The sequence below is a fragment of the Numida meleagris genome, chromosome 17, assembly GCF_002078875.1.
Source record: "Numida meleagris isolate 19003 breed g44 Domestic line chromosome 17, NumMel1.0, whole genome shotgun sequence".
NCBI classification, from domain to species: Eukaryota; Metazoa; Chordata; class Aves; order Galliformes; family Numididae; genus Numida; species Numida meleagris.
In genome coordinates this window covers 5,144,607-5,160,784 of record NC_034425.1, presented here as the reverse complement: position 1 = coordinate 5,160,784, position 16,178 = coordinate 5,144,607, and the positions used below count along the sequence as shown (strand labels likewise).

Genomic DNA, 16,178 nt, shown 5'->3' with positions numbered 1-16,178 from the left:
AGCTAACCCCCAAACACGAGGGCAGGGGCTTAACACCAGCTACGTTACCATTACCTGCTCTGCTGCCTTTACTCCTGCGTGTGAATTACGTTACTTTTTTTCTTTTTTTTTTTAAACTTTGCTTGTTTCTGACAAGATTTATCCTTCACTGCTGTGCTTCCTCTTCAAAAGCAAAGCAATCCAAACACGCAATCCAAAAAAGGTGCAAATCCCATCAGTGAATCCCAACTGAGCCAACTCCAGATACAGGATCAGAAAATCAAAGTCCTGGGAACCTGTAGGTTCAGCAGTCGTGCACCCAGAGGTAGCAGTGTGTGACCATGGCACACTGACCAGCAACGTGGTGCCTGGAGTCCTGGCAGACCACAGGGCAGCATTTCAATGTGCGTGCAAACTGAGATCCGCGTTACTGCATGGCTGCGTAATGCCATCAGAAGACATTAAAAGCATCACTGAGCAGTTCAGAGCCCTCCTTTCCAGCTTTGAATCTCACTGCTGCACACGGATTGTGAGGCTGCCAGATCTCAAGCCAGGTGTTTTCCCCTGGACAGCATCCTTTGGGAAGGAATCACGTTTTCAAACCCTAGCATTGCCCGTACCATCGTCTTAGTTTCACTGACTTTAGGCATCACTTGCTGACCATCAGATTTTTAGCTGGAACTGGAGAAAACAGAGATCAGACTTCAATGGGAAACCTGGACGCTTCAGGTCGGATCAGAGTGCCTCAGTAAAATCAGCAATATTCAACTTTGCCTTTCAATTCACCTTTAGATAACCAGCGTGCCTTTTGTCCTAAAAGAAGCAACGTGTAGAAACTCCTCATCTGTCCCTTGAGCTTGTGCTCCTAAGCCTCTCACCAGCACTAAACCAAGAAGCTATGAGACCCCGGTGGGCTCCCATCGGGGGGCAGGCGGGGGGCACCGGGCCCACTTACCCCACTTGGTGGATGTGCATGCCCTTGTTGGTGGGGCTGGCGGGCGCCGACTGCGTCAGCGAGGACGTGTCCAGGATGCGCTGGGGGCGAGCGTTGACTGTTGCCTAGAGGGAAAGACACAACAGAGCACTGAATAGGACTGCAAAATAGCAGCTGCTGGGGTTTGTTATGTGATACAATTGCACACCTGGGGTTAAATGAAGTTAAGCTCTCTATCGCTGTGTGTGTGTGGGGGGGGGGTGTTTAAAAACGCATGTGAAAAGTCCCTGTGCAGTTTTCAACACGGAAGACAATTTTGCTGCTCTTTGAGTCTGACAACACTTACCAGACGGCATCCTTCTTTTGCTTACAGGGATGTAACTGACCAACACATCAGCCTCTGCCCCAGAGCGGTCACAGCCCGGGACCCAGAGCAGAACTTGCAACACAGGGTGAGCTGACAGCACAGAGCTCCCACCCAGCACCGCAGCCACTGCCCAAGGCTCTGGCACCCATCCTGATCCACATCTCATGTTCGGGTCACAACTGTCCTTGCACATCTGGCAGCTGCACACACCTCCCTCCCACTGCCTTTGCAACTCCCCTAATGGGAGCTGAGCTTCTGTGGAAGTCACTGCAGGATGCTCCTTCGCTGCGCTCCAGTCCACACCAGCTCGCAGGGGAAGGAAGCAGGTCTGCACAGCTGGGCTGCTCGCAGCTCTGCCGAACACAGCCAGGCCCTCCTGCGGGCTGAGAGGGACCTAATCCCAAAAGAAACGTCTGTCCTTCCTCCTAGGAAAGGTCCCAGATGCAGGCGAGGGGATGGCAGCGAGCAGAGCACACAGCTCCAGCTCCACGTGCTCAAGGGCTCGAGCCCCGACCACCACCTGCTTGGCTCCAGGGGCACACACCCAATGCTATGGCCTCGGGTGAGCCTGGCCCACCCCTCCTACAGGCTGGCTGACTTGGGGTTACTTTCCTCCTTCCCGTATGAGGTGAGAGGGGCCCCAGTGCCACTCATCACACTCACTTGTGCAGTGGGGTCTTCAGTGAGCAGCTGGGACAGAAGATCACAGAGAGAATGGTAGGAAAGCAGAAACAGTTTAGCAACTAGTCACAGATTATTATTCACTGCTAGTTCTAATTGGTCACAGAAGGCTCAGTTGTAAGATTCTTGCAGTCAGATCTCTGTCACTTGGAACAGCTCCGGTCCCCTCATGTCACAGCAGAGGGACGAGGCCAGCCAGTGACAGTGTGCTGAAGGGGCACACCAAGGGGAACGTGGCAGCAGCCTTCCTTCTTCCTGGGAAAACAGAAGAAGAATTTCTTTTCTGCCAGCAGCGAGCTGCGCAAGGCTGCGGCTCAGTGACATGACAGCGCTTTGCTGGAGGCTGCAGCTCCCCCTTTCCCGAGGATTTGCTCCTCTGCCCATCACATCACCTCTCTCAGGAGGGGAAATGGTAATTTGTAATTTTGCAAATTGACACCCAGTAGAGGAAAGGAAAAAAGAGCACGCTGTCAGAATCGCCCGCTCCTGTACAGAAAAGCCTGTACCGAGAGTGATGTCGGTGGAGGAATAGCTGCTGGGACAATTCAGCCTCCAGGCTTCCATTAAAAACAGCTGGGTGAGGCAATCTGGGAGGAAGCAAACTTTGCTTAATTAATGTTGATGTCAAAAAGTCTTAAAAGGCCGACACTGCTTACCGGCTCCTTTCTGTTTGTTTGCTTGCTTTGGTACAAACAAAATGCATGTTTGGGATATTTTTTTTTTAAAAGATCAGGCTGGGAATGAGATTGTACCACTCCAATCTGCATCATGAATATAAATCACAACTCAGCAGCAATCTGTGGGAGAACCAGCAACGTCTAATCAGCCCAGGAAATAAAACTGCACATTTCCAACCCAGGAAGCATGCACGTCTGTGCAACCTACTCACCAGCTGCTCAGAAAGACATCGCCCTATTTAAAGACCACCGGAGTTCTCCTGTAGATAAAGAGCTGTATTCGTGGCTCTGTTACACCGAATAGAACTTGTCTCAGTGGAAAACAAAAATAACTCTTCTACAGAGGCAGACACAACCTGCACTCCTGCACGATCCCATCCCGTGCAGCGCTGCCCCGGCGTCGTGGTGCTGCAGTGCTTCCTGCTCACACCGCTCTGCTCTGCCTGCACACCCCTCAGGGTGATGATTCCCGTGCCTGACACCTACCTGGCACCACACACATTCGAAAATCACGAGGACTCATTGCACAGAGCCTGGCAACGTTCTGCGGCTAAATACTCAGTTCACCAAGAACGAAGATGTGGGGAACCAATGCCATCCACAAATGGAAGCCCGTGGCTAGTTTGTTCAGGTCCTTCAGCTAAAAAACAGCAGGAACAGGCAGTGCCACACACATTGCAGCGTTCTGCTCAGATATGTTAACAGGGGAAACTTTCAGATGTCCGGGTTCCAAATTAAAGCCTTTCTCCTTGAATTCTGTATCAACCAGAAGCAAAGGATTAAACCCTTAAACATCCAAGTGCTTTACTTAGCGTGAAACAGGGCTTTTTTTAATCAAGGAAATCAAATTTTGTTCCTGTTCAAGCAACAAAACGGGAACGCACCGCCTGCACGAGCTTTACTTAGGAGGGGCAGCAGACCCAGGCTGCTCCCAGCTCCATGCAGCCCAAGCTCCATTAGCACCAAGGAAAGGTTGCAGTGTACAGCCAACAAAGGGGCAATTGTTAACAATTTGCTTGATGCAGCAGCCAGCAACTACAACCGATCCGAGCTCACACCAGCAGAGGAAGATGGAGTCGGGGCTGCAAATCCTGGCAGCACTGCTCTCAGTGGGAGCTCTGTCCATGATCACAAGCTACGCTCTGAAGCCTCATCTTCCATCTCGCAGGGCTGATAACAAGATTTCACAGGAGGAAAGCATTTGAGAAGCTACCTAAGGCAGGTGGGACTGGCAGCAGCAAGTATCACAAAGTGCACGGCCACCATAAACGCATCTGCCCAAACCGCTGCACACACTGCGCGTTGAAGCGCTGCCCTTATGCGTCTTGTGGCTAACAGAAGAACAAATACAGCCAAGAAGAGGAACAAATCAGCTTCCTTCACTGAAGCGTCCCCAGATAAAAATCTTCATCAACGGGAATGCTTTCATTATTTTGCAAAACCACCTGAAGAGTCATTGCCTTAGAGAGCAGCTGTCTGAGAGGCAGGGCATGAGATGTGCCATATCCCTCCACTGGAGCTTTTGGGCTCCTTCCTGAGCAGAGAATTTAGGACCAGACTTCTCAGAATCAGCGCCCAATTGATCAAACAGCCACAGCATTCCTGCACATATCACAGCGCAGGGATCAACATTCCTGCTGGCTAAGCAGAACCACAGCAGAGCTGGTGAAGACATCTGCAGGGCACAACGGCACCTTTATTAATATTTATACGCCTCTTTCCACTCGCAAAGGAGTCGGTCCTGAAAAAATAGTTAAGTCAGAAAAAGCAGATCCATTTCTTTTTATAGCCCTTTAAAATCCCATAGCCGGACTAACGTTTCATTTTGCAAAGAGCCTTCCAACACTCAGCGCCGAAACAGCTTTGTGCAGCTCGAGAAGAGATGGAAATCTTTTAACTTTTCCTATTCACCTTCATTTGGAGCCTCGTGCCTGACAGTAATTTGTTGTACAACAGAATCACCAGGGGAGGACTGACCTCATCGCCCCCACTGTCAAAACCATTCTCTATCCCCAAACACAGACGTTCCCAACTCGCTGGCAAGTATACTTAAAACAAAAGCAGGAATTTAAATAAGTAACTGTTTTCTCGAGAGAAAATCAGATTGAAAAGCAAGAAATCTCTAAGGCGTTACAATGGGAGTGCACAATGCTGGCATCTCTTACTGCAGAACTTCAGCTTAGAAGCCTCATCCGAAGATTTAGGATTGTTCATTAGAAACCATCAGTAAGAGACGCCATCTCGCATTGGAATGGCTCATGGTCTGGATGCTACAGCAACTACAGAGGTGGAATCCAAGCGCGGGGAAAGGGCTGCGGGCAGAGCTCTCTGACACCGCCGCTGGGCGGGGGGAAGGCAGTCGGTGAGAAGATGTTCTGGGGTGGCCGGGTGCTTCGCCTCGGACGGAGGTGAGGGTGCTGCTCCAGCTCCCCAAGCTGGCAATTCCAAACAGCAGTGATGGCAGCCTCCAGGGACATCTTGTCATCCTTGGAGGATGAGATGTGATGAGGATGGTGGTTAGGCGGGTAGGCCTGGCTGGGAGGTGAGTAGTGGCAGGGGTGTCTGCATGCTGACTCACATGTACTAGTTCACCTGGATTGGAGAGCCGTTGTGGCTTCAGTCTGCAGGCCAGTCCCACTTGCATAATCTAAATCAGTTTGCAAACGGATAATTTAATGAAGGATATCGAAGGTTTCTCCCAGGGACTGATCAGATAAGTACACTTGTAAACGAGACCTACTGTCTAAGATCTGTACCTAATTTACAATCCCAGGCCCACCCCCATTTATTTATTCTACCTGAGCAAGAGTTCACACGAGTGCTTATCATCTTGAAACACTACAAGCTGCTTCAGAAACAGATTCAGACTGAACTAGGGTCACTTACCGGAGCCCTCCAACGGACCCGCGCAGCTCAGCCTACCCACCCTGTGCCTAAGCATGAAGAAAATTAACACAGAACAACCTCACGGACACACACGCACGCAGAAGGGCATACCTTGTAGGCAATGCTATTGAGAACTTTCATTGCCAAGTCGGAGACGTCGGGATAGGGGTCAGCAGCTAGGTGAAGGAGTACTCTCCAAATTTGGGTATAAACACTGTTGAAACTCACACCTAAAATAATAAAAAACAACAACAACAAAAAAAAAAAACACAAATCCCCAGAGCACATGACAATCCATCAACTCAAACTCTTTCATCTTAGGTGAGAAAATTCATTAGAACTCTGCACATCACAATGACATCGAAGAAAACATCAAGAGAAGAGCTCACTAACACCTTGCGTGGGCATTCTGCCTCTTTTTTTTTTTGGTCTTTCTTTGTGAACTCTGCGAGAGTTGGTAAAATGAGAGTGGCAGAAAGCAAAAGAAAGGCTACTTGAACAAGCCTCAGTCAAACTGCTCCTCTGCTGTGCCCCTGAAGCATGGAAACTGACAAAGCCAAATGAACACCAGCCAGAGCCTCCGGAGTTCCTGAGCTAAAACACCAAATGCGGTGAGAACGCAGTTTCTGGCTTATATTTTGATGGTTACTTTTATAGCTGCTTTAAGGATTAATACTCAGCTCGACTGCTCAGGGCTGTACGCATTCTCCGAGTTTACCAAACGTTCAATTTTAGATAAGAACTGCACCTTTGTGAAGCAGCGAGCCTCACTCAGCCTCTCCTACTGGCATTTGTGTCAATTCCTCAATTGCCAATTTGCTGTTTAACGAGAATATCTGCGGTTTGCTATTTCAGCAGAAGGGACTGATGGATTCAAAGTACAAACCAAATTAATAAGCTTTTGTAACAACTGACACAATCCGGTGAACAGTCCATTTTGCTGCTTTTAGGTGGATCTTCAACATGTTATTCTTTCTCCTAACCCTCACCAAGTGTAACAGGTACAACGCTGTCTTCTGGGAATTGAGCCATTTGGACAATATTAAAGCGGCCGCACTAACAAAAAAAAAAAAAAAAAAAAAAGGAACAAAAATAGGGATTTCAGATGAGTCACAATCAGTGGTAAATGACAGATCAAGCTGTTAGTGCATTTCCTTCCGTGTTTCTGCAGGCATCTAAATATAAAGCGTTAAGTTGTGAAGACAGGGTTCCTTGGTCAGCAGGCACCTTGCACAGCTGAACCCGATGCTCAAGCCAACAGAAAATAGACACGGGTGGTTCGGTTCTGAACTCTAGCTGAGGAATGCAAGCGGCGTGCGGTTCTAACCTACAGCAGCACGCGCGCTGCGCTGCCATATGGCTGTCTGCACCAGACAATCGAATCCTCCTCTGCCAGAAAAACTCCCCAGCACGTGACGAACGTTCTGCAAAACGCAAAGGCGATAATCTCACTCCATCCCTCCGCCTGACCTGCAGAACAAAGGGTCTCTTACCCAGCTGACATCTGAAGGGTTTCTCTACTTAGAGTTTCACGTAGCAGTCTCGTGGGTGAGTGCTTATGACGGCACCACTCAGGCAGCGCTGCCCATTTGCCGTGGGTGACCAACACAACAGAGTCCTACAGCCGAGCCTAACCTTCCCATGCAAGCAGGGCACAGGCCGATGAACCCAGAAAGCAAAAACCACGGTCAAAACACAGCACAGTCAAAGGGCACTGATCTGTCGTATGTGCTTTACGCTGGCTGAGGACATGGAACCAAGGAACACGCAAGGACAGCGTGCGTGGGCTCAGCAGAACTGACTCGGAACAGTGCAGACCCCACCTCAGCTTTTGGCTGTGGTCACAGCTGGCAAAAGTCATCGTCTTTCAGAATTTCTTTAGCTGCGTTTGGAAATGGCAACACACAATGAAGTCCCTGTTCAAGAAGAGGCACGGGCTTCCCAAGCAGAAAGGGCGGCGATGTAACGCTGCCAGCCCCGCTGCGCTTCTGACCATTTGGGTCTCACTTCTGCAACCGGCACATTCACTCTGGAAGCTGCTGTTACCAGGAAAAGCAAAGCTGGAGGCACGCAGAGCTATGGGCTACGGGAGGACAGCAGCCCCGGCCCCGGAGCCAGGCGGTGCCACGCGAGCCGAGCTCAGCGTCCTGCCCCTGCATGTGCTGTGCCAGGAGCTACGCAAGGAGCCGTGGGGATCTGAATGGTGTGGTTCCTTTTAGAGCCCTTGAAAGGCAGTAAAAGGAAAGGGGGGAGAAAGGAAGAGCGAGGAGGTGCTCGTCAGCTTTTCCAGTTTCTCTGATAACCACCTCACTCATGACGCAGTCATGAAGGGGAAAAAAAAAAAAAAAAACAATAACATTTTTTATACATCTAAGCGTCATGAAAAACAAATTTGAAACAGAACTGCGCCAGCGCAATTCCTCATTCACTCCGCAGCCTTTGAAAAGAACAGAGGGAATTTCTACAAAGGCTCAGCACCGGGGCTGGAGGACTGCTGCTTTCTGCCCCCCCCCTCCCGTGAATGCTGCTCTGTGCACTGATTCAGCCCAGTGACACATCCGACACAGCTCCTGCAGGAACCAGAGCGTGGACTCACTGGGATAATGGGAGGCAGCAGAGGCGGCAGCAGGAGCAGCAGCTTGATTTCATGTACCGCACTGAAACGAGGGAAATATCCACGAGATGCGAACAAAGGGCCGAGCAAGGGGGACGGGGGTGTTAATTTAAGCAGACAGCTCCGTAATTAGTCAGACTGATTCGAAGCCAGTTAAACGGACCTCGCAAGTATAGATTCACAAAATGATTTCTCTCAGCTAGGAATGTCAAAAATAAATTGCCTTCCTTCACTGACGCCTTGTGATTGTGTTTGCATGTGCGTAGCTCCCAGCTCAGCGCGACAGCCGGCATCAGGCCACTGCCCCAAGGAAGGGACCTGGCAGAGGTCACCGAGCACACGAAGCGCAGGACCGTGTTGTACTAATGCTTCTATTTACCCCTTTTGTTTTGCCAGGCTGTGATGGTGTCTCTGTCTAACCCCGTTTAAAAATCACTGCAGTGACTGTAAGCCCCCATCTCTGGAAGATGCAGCGCTCACCCAGCACAGCAGCAGGAGCTGACCAATGGCTGAACCCACGCTGCCGTGGGCCTCGGACCGGAGGCAGCCCTGCTCCTGCATGTTCTGCCTGCAGGGAAAAGCACATTTGGGATTGGTGTGCGGTGAAAGCGTAGAGCTGGAATATTTCACACCGAGCAGCACCTGAGGGCCCAGCTATCTGGTTCCCATCAACGCTGATCCCAATGCTTCGTAAGGCGGCATCCCATGTGCCTCTCCTCTTCCTAGAATGACACTGAAGGTCCTGCGGGAGCTCCTCTGATGGAGGAAACATCAGAAATTCGGATGGCTTTCTGTACTCTACCTCGACAACCGCGAGCAGCAGCTCGCTCCCCGGAGGGACGGCAAATTGATTTTTTTGTGCGCAGCGCTGACAGCCTGCAAGCCGCCCCGCCACCGCTCCCCGCCTGTGCCCAGAGACAGCATGTGAGGCCAGGGCGAATGCTGGCACGTCATGGAAGCACAGCCACAAAGCCCACCGTGCTGCTCCGCTGCCCACCGCCGCGCACTGGGATTTCCCTCCCGTCCCGGTTCCTCACTGCCTCAGCAATGCCATGCAGGGCAGCTGCTGCCTCACTCGGCTGTGCAGTAAAACACTGGCCAGGCCTTGGTTCCAGTATCCTGCTTCCATAGCGCAGGGCAAACAGCACGAGCTGGTGGGCGACCTCTGCAACAAGCCTCCATTTCCAAAGCCCGCTCAGATCCCTGTACTACGCCAGTCTGCGAGGTCCGACTTATAAATAGCACCGGTTAACCAAATATTTCTCGTGGTAGTGAATTTAAATACAGTGCCTAGCGAGTGAGGAGGCTCTACCTGTCCCAGCAGCCTCCTCTCCTGCGGCTTGCTGCCCACCTACACCCCTCGCCTTCGTCATCCTCAGTGCAGCCAGCTCCCGCTGCGGGTGTTAATTCAAGGCAGCTCTTCAGAGTGGCTCCTGTGACACAGCAAAGAGCTTCCTGCCCCCAGCTCTCCCTCTGAAAGAGAGAACTGCTCCCCTGCATTCTCTGCTCCAAGGTTTCCTCCTCTTCCTTTGATCATTCCTTAATATAATCCTTCCAGCGATGCTCTCCGTAGGACAAAGACTTTAATCATGCTATTTAGGCATGAATAATCACCTTCAAGGTATGCAAAACCCTCATCTCAATACCTTTTCTTTTCCCATCTTAAAACTAAACAAAACTTAAAAAAAATCCAGAACGCAAAGATTAATGACTTGTCTTATGGAAGAAGAAGCGAGGCTCAGCTTCCCACCCAAACTGATGTTTGTGTGCTAACCAACCCAACCTGGCTGCTGCCAGCTCAGCCACACGTGGGCCAGACATCAACCTGCTGGTAACCCAGGGCTGCCCGGGCAAGGACTGGTCTGCCAGAAAACAGCACGCCCAGACCAAAGGTACCTGCTGCCTTTTCTGGTCACGTTTTGCTGGTATTTTGCTAGGAAGCTGTTTGCAAAATGGCAGGAGAGGGCGCACAGAGGTTTTCCTCAGGTTTATGGGAGGAATTACATTGTATGATGCCACAGTGTCAGTGAAGTGGATAGACTGATCCAGGAAAATCCTCCCAGAACCACATTCCTAAAATCACAAGAGGGGAAGAAAGCCCCGAGCATCAGCGAATCAATGCTGGGAACGTGGAGTACAGAATGCAGAATAAAACTGCAGTTGATGATTTCTCTTTTTACTACTAGACTGGATTTCTGCTTTGGTTTGACTCTACCCACGTGTCCAAAGCATCCCTTTTACTGCTCTCTCTGTCCCAAGCACAGTCATTACTGCAGAACCAAATCACTGTTAGTTCTGCCAGAGGATACAGAGCAGAGCAAAACACTCCTTGAGTCAGGGCAGGTCCATCATCCCAGTGACTCCTCTGAGCTACAGCAGGATTCTACTGCCTGCTAGAACTTACAGAAAGACCTTCACCCCAAGGCAGATGGGCACTTTTGGAATGCTACAGGCTAGCTGCAGCTGCTACTGGAAACTGACAAATACCCACAGCAGTGTTAATCCAAGCCCAGTCTGGCTGCACAGCAGCACTGAGGGTGGATGGAGCTGATGGGGTTTTGAAAACTCCTTCCTTGGGGACCAGGAGAGAACAGGCTGAAAGATGGTGCTTCTTCAGTAGAAATGAAAAAAGCCTAGCTTTCGGGAAGCAAACGCTGAAGGTAATGGGATTCTCTGTGAGTTATGAATTTTAAACACTTCTATAAGCTCTCTCTTTTCCAGCTGGCTATGAGCTCTTCTGATTAAACAGGAATGAGACAGGCTTCAGAGAACTGCTCTTGTTTCTTTAGGTTTCCCTCCTGCTCCTCCAGCTGATCTCCAGATTTTTTTTTTTTCCAAATGTGCTGGAAGCTCTTGTGAGACTTGCACAAGCAGACATCGCTTTGCAGACACCAGAGGAACTGAGGAAAACCAACTTCTCTAGCTTAAGGGAAAGGGAAATTTCCTAACATTTCTGCCATGCTTCAGAAGATCCAGTTGCACTACCTACAACCAGATCAACAATCAAGTTTCTGAAGAACACACGACTCTGAACTGCCACAGGGGCTTAAGGTCTCACAAATCACAATCCCAGACTCTTTCATTACAGGAGAGTCAAACCCCCACCACTTTTCCCAGCAAATGCAGGGTAGAGCAAAGCGCTTCTTCAGCCGAGGCAAGCCTAGCATCAAGGGGGACTCCAGAGTTACACTGCTGTTCTTGCACTGATTTTTTGAAGGCTGGAGAATTGTGGCACATGGATAGCTCATGAAGACGATATATTGATTTCCCCCAGCGTTTCTCTGCTACGTGCTACCTCCTGAGCTCCCTGGATGGAGGCTCTTCCAGAAGTTAACCCCTTCCACACACTGGCTGTGTTATCCCCAAATGGTTCAGACTGGCAAGCCACAGCCCACACCTAGTTTAAAGCAATGCCATTGCAGCACGGGGACTGGGAGCGTTATTAGAGAAAACAACTGAGTGAAAGTAGTCCAACATTAAAATACCAGCTGAATTCCATAAAATAAATGCAAATCAGCCATTGCATGCAAATCAGCCATGCACTGCACAAATGCAAACAAAAACCTTCCCTCTTTATGTGCCATAGCACTTCACTCTGCAGAAATCTGTATGCTACCCAGGAAGTCAGATGCCCAGGACAAAAAGGACTGCTGAGGAGTGTTAGAAAGTTCGGAGCAGTTCCTGCTGTTGGAGCTGCTCGTTCAAGAGGAGATAATGGAGAGGGGACTGGAGGCAGCAGGATCAGTTATAGAAATTTTTGCACAAAAACAAGTTATGTGAAACTATCGGTCTCTGCTTTTGAGGCTCAGCCTAGGATTTCTTCTTTTTTATGTCCTATTTTAACAATGTGCATATAAATGCGCGAGGAAAATTAGCTAGGTAAGGCTTTCTTGTATGAGTAACACAACAAAATGGCTGTGCTGTACAGAAATACAACCTACATGAAAAAGAATCGGGGGAAGTTGTTACTGCCAGACAGCCCAGCTGCTACATCCATGGGATGGGGAGTCCTTGTTTTGATTATCTAGGCAACTAAACCGTGGTGGACATAAAATCCCTGTATGTGCTACATTTTTGTGCTCAAATTCCTCGGAGGATTGCTGTCTGCCACAGTGAGGCACACAGCTGAAGCCAGCAGCCTCAGAGCAGGAGGGACTCTGCTCTGCACACAGCCTAACCAGACACAAAAACGGCATTTCTGCTGCTATGGGATCTCTTGCTAGAGATCCAGCAGGAGCTAAGATCCAAATTTTCCACAAAAGCTAGTGCAAACATGCAAAGAAAGGTGACACCAAAGGAAGGGGGAGAGTCTTGACTCACCTATGAGTGAATTCAGAGAAGAGTAGGAGCTGACTCGTCTCATCTTGTCAATGGTCTCAAACGACAGGATGTACTCTTCGTTCTCAGGGCTGCCCAAGGTGCTGCTGGCGCTGCTGCTGGTGCTGAGATTCCCAGGAGAAAACGCAACAGAGCTTCCAGCTGCCAAAAGGAAGGAGGGCAGACGCTAGAACAGGGACTCTGGGTGAAAATTGTTCTCCCAGGCACAACAGCGCTTTTCCAAATCCTACAACGCTCAGTGAAGGTGTAGGCAAATCCACAAAGTGCCCTTTTAAAAACTGAACGTTTAAACAAAGAGTGAGCATCAAAGAGTCATAAATGATTCTGACAGTGAAAAATCTATGTACGTCAGGAAGTTGAAAGACACCATCTTGGTCCACAAACACTTCAAATAAATCGATATTAATGACCAGTAAATTGACATTAATTAGGAGAGGGCTCCTCATCTAACCCCTTGGAGCTGGCAGCTGGACAATGTGGGCACAGAAGTTAGTCTCACAGTGCACATTGGTTCGCATATGGCAGCTTGCAAGGAGGGGCGAAAAAAGAAGCGGTACAGAAAAATGACAGAATTTTGTAATCTCTTACATTCTTCATTCAGACTGAGGTTCTGCAAGGACTTGTTCAGGTTCCTGGCTGTGGTAACTGCTCGGATGTTTCCATAAGAGCTGACAGACCGCAGCCGAGGTGTGCATGGGCCATCTCGCACTGGTGTCAAACTCCCACCCTCTGTGGATGCAAAATTTAGCAATTATAGATGTGAGCAAAGAAATCGCAGCCTGCTGGAAGGTTCCCAGCAAAGACAGGGCTAAAACATTACAAACAGAATTCACTCACTGCCCATTAAGCTAAAACAGAACGAGCTATGACACAGGATCCTCCCTGAACACAACCAGCACGGAGCACGTTTTGCCGTTGTTCAGGCTGTGATTTTGTTCCATCCAACAAAATCAGGTGAGCTGAGCCTTACCAGTGCCTGCAGACTACCCAGAGAGACAGGATGACTCTTCTCTCCAGGTTGATGCTGGGCCACTGCCCAGACACTGTGCTAGGACACGCTGCTACAGCAGACGCCATTTAGGAGATGGCATTTGCAGGCTTCCGTCTGCTTCTGCTCATTAAAGCTCTGGATTCTTTTTTCTGTTATAAAGGCTTACGAAAATTCAGAGTTTCCCGACCAAAATTCAGGCCTAGTTTCAACTTGTGTTTTACCCATGACCTGGATAACTGCAATTTCCCAGTTTTTTTCCATTTTTATTCCTGAATACACGTACGTCACAACTTCAGAATAGCCATTTTATTCCAGCACAGAGGTGGCTGCACTATGGTGCTGGGGCAATGCTTCCAGTGCATCCTACTCGTAGACTACTTTAGAACCCTTTTGGATAAAGAAAAGCACTTGCATAATGCTTATTTCCCGCAGCAAAGACAAATGTGGATCTTATTTTCCAATACGATTAATTTATTCAGACAATGCGGAGATTAAACGGCTTGTTGCAGAGACAACACATGCTCTTGCCTCCAGGCTTCTATTGCAACAGTCCCATTATCTTTGATTATTTCAAATGTACTTAATATCTACGGAAAATAAGAGGTCAGCAACAACTTTCCTCGGGCTTTTCATTCCCCGCGCAAAGGAATACACACAAAAAAAGGATGGGACCATAGGCACAAAGCTCTCCACTGGTGCTTTACAGCAGAAAGGAGTACATCTAGCTCATTGTTCTGTTGTGAGGTTTCCTATCAGCCTCGTTAGGTGACCATGAAATGGAAGTTTCAGATATAATTACAGATAAGAAGTCTGGTAAGCCCGTGTGCCATTGGACCAATATACTTCAGTTTTGATCTGAAGGGAATCCCTTTGAATTTGGCTCCACAAGTGAGCTACAGCTATCAATTAGATGAAGACTCCGCTGAGGATGCCTTCCTCCAGGGCAAACGTACGACAGCACTACCCGCCGTGTCCCTCAGCTTCGTAGCAATGCTGTTGTTCAACACATCCCCACCAGCAAGAATTTCATTGCCTCAAGCAAAGCCCTCAAATAACATCCTCCAGTGCTGCTGGCCATAAGGACAGAGAACACAAACCTGTGGCAGCTGGGGAAGGGAGAGGGTAATTCTTCTCTTCTTCCATGAACTGCAAGGCGACAGTGCAGAAATTGCTCTCATACTGAACCACCAGGTGACTTAAAGCCACCACCAGCTCCTATAGAAACAGTAGGAAAAAAAGAGGTATTTCACCGTTGTATAGAAACAATGAACAAAAGGAAAAGGCAGAACCATATGCCCATTAATACTGATATGAGCGGACCATCCAGACTAGTAACAAAAAATAAAAATGTGGGAACACTCATTAGCAATAGGCAAGTTGTCCCACCAGCTGCTCTGGCTTTCTGCAGATCTGCTTCCACATACCCACATCCTCTGCCACCACATCAAGAAAATAAATCAGAACTTCTCCAAGAGGCCAAGCACCAGCACGACGGAGCACCTTTCTTTCTCCCAGGACCCACACAAGTTCATGAAGAGAGGCACAGAAACACACAGCTTCTTTGCCTGGAAGGTGCCTCAATGGGGGAGCACACGGTGTGCTTCAGCCCCCAGACTGCTCGCCACGGCTGAGCCAAGGGCACTTCTCCAGTCAAACACTGCTGCAGCAGGCAAGAGGCTGCAGGTCTGCTGCCCTATGTACACTTTCCCCAATGCAGTGGAAAGAAAAAAAATACTCTGCTCAAACTTCCAAAGGCGTGAGATGAACCAATGACAAAGATGATGGCAATTGAGCAAGTTACCTCTATTCTGAGTTAACGGGACTGGGCATGGCCTTCTATTCTGCAAGGACTTTCTATTTTTATTTTTTATTCTTAAATTATGGAGACTCGGGTCTCTGTGAAACCAACCCTCTGACAAAATTAACACCCATCTGTCACCAAGTGGAGATGAGGACACTTTTTATGGCTGGCTGGGAGAAGCACTGATTTTCCCTTTGCTTCACAGGGATGGTCTGAAAAAAGCCGAAGCGCTCAGTTTCAAAATTAATTCTTCACAAGTCTTTTATACCTGAACAGTCTGCCACTGCTCTTTGATTCTGCCTGATATTGTCAAACTGATGTGGTGTCCCAGAAAGTACTGAATTAATGCCCAGCTCCCATGCACGAGAGCAGCAGCGAGCTGGGATCGGCGCCTTCAGCCTGCAGTGGCACAGCACGACCCCGTCCCCATGCCACACGCACAGGGAGCCAAGCTCTCACCCCACAGCCTGTCCTACATTTGCTCTGAGCTGAAGGAAACAGAATTTGACGTGCGGCCCTTGGGGACGTGGCTCAGCTCTCCCCTGCCCTGCCCTCCACGTCAGCAGGCAGCGTGAGGACCACGCCGCGCGCCCACGAAGGACGGTCCAGCCAAATCACAGCCAATTCATTCCTGGAGGTGCAGCTTAAATACCCTGAATTACAGAGGTGGGGAGGGCGGAGATGGTGAAGTTCAGACCCACGGATAGGCAGCATTTGCTGGGCATGCAGAAATAGCAAAAAGGAGAGGTGGAGATCCGGCATTTCTCGCTGTTCTCTGCTCAGAGGACGAATCTCCAAAATAGAGATTTATGAATCTCAAAGAGCATACAGTGGGACACGCAGTTCTCTCTTGAATTAAACTGATAAACGCTGGAACAAGACAGCAAAAATTAATCCTCACAATGCTGGT

General features: G+C 49.2%; 1 protein-coding gene across 3 annotated transcripts in view; it reads right to left on the bottom strand.

The window, feature by feature from the left end:
- Nucleotides 1-16,178, bottom strand: part of RPTOR (regulatory associated protein of MTOR complex 1) — a 120,910-nt gene that overhangs the window by 26,222 nt on the left and 78,510 nt on the right. For all 3 annotated transcript variants that reach the window (XM_021414621.1, XM_021414622.1, XM_021414623.1), the window contains 5 exons: nt 14,565-14,682; nt 13,065-13,205; nt 12,459-12,617; nt 5,636-5,754; nt 935-1,038 (listed from right to left, as the gene is read on the bottom strand). In XM_021414621.1, coding sequence (XP_021270296.1) covers nt 935-1,038; nt 5,636-5,754; nt 12,459-12,617; nt 13,065-13,205; nt 14,565-14,682 — 641 coding nt within the window. The remainder of the gene's footprint in view (nt 1-934; nt 1,039-5,635; nt 5,755-12,458; nt 12,618-13,064; nt 13,206-14,564; nt 14,683-16,178) is intronic.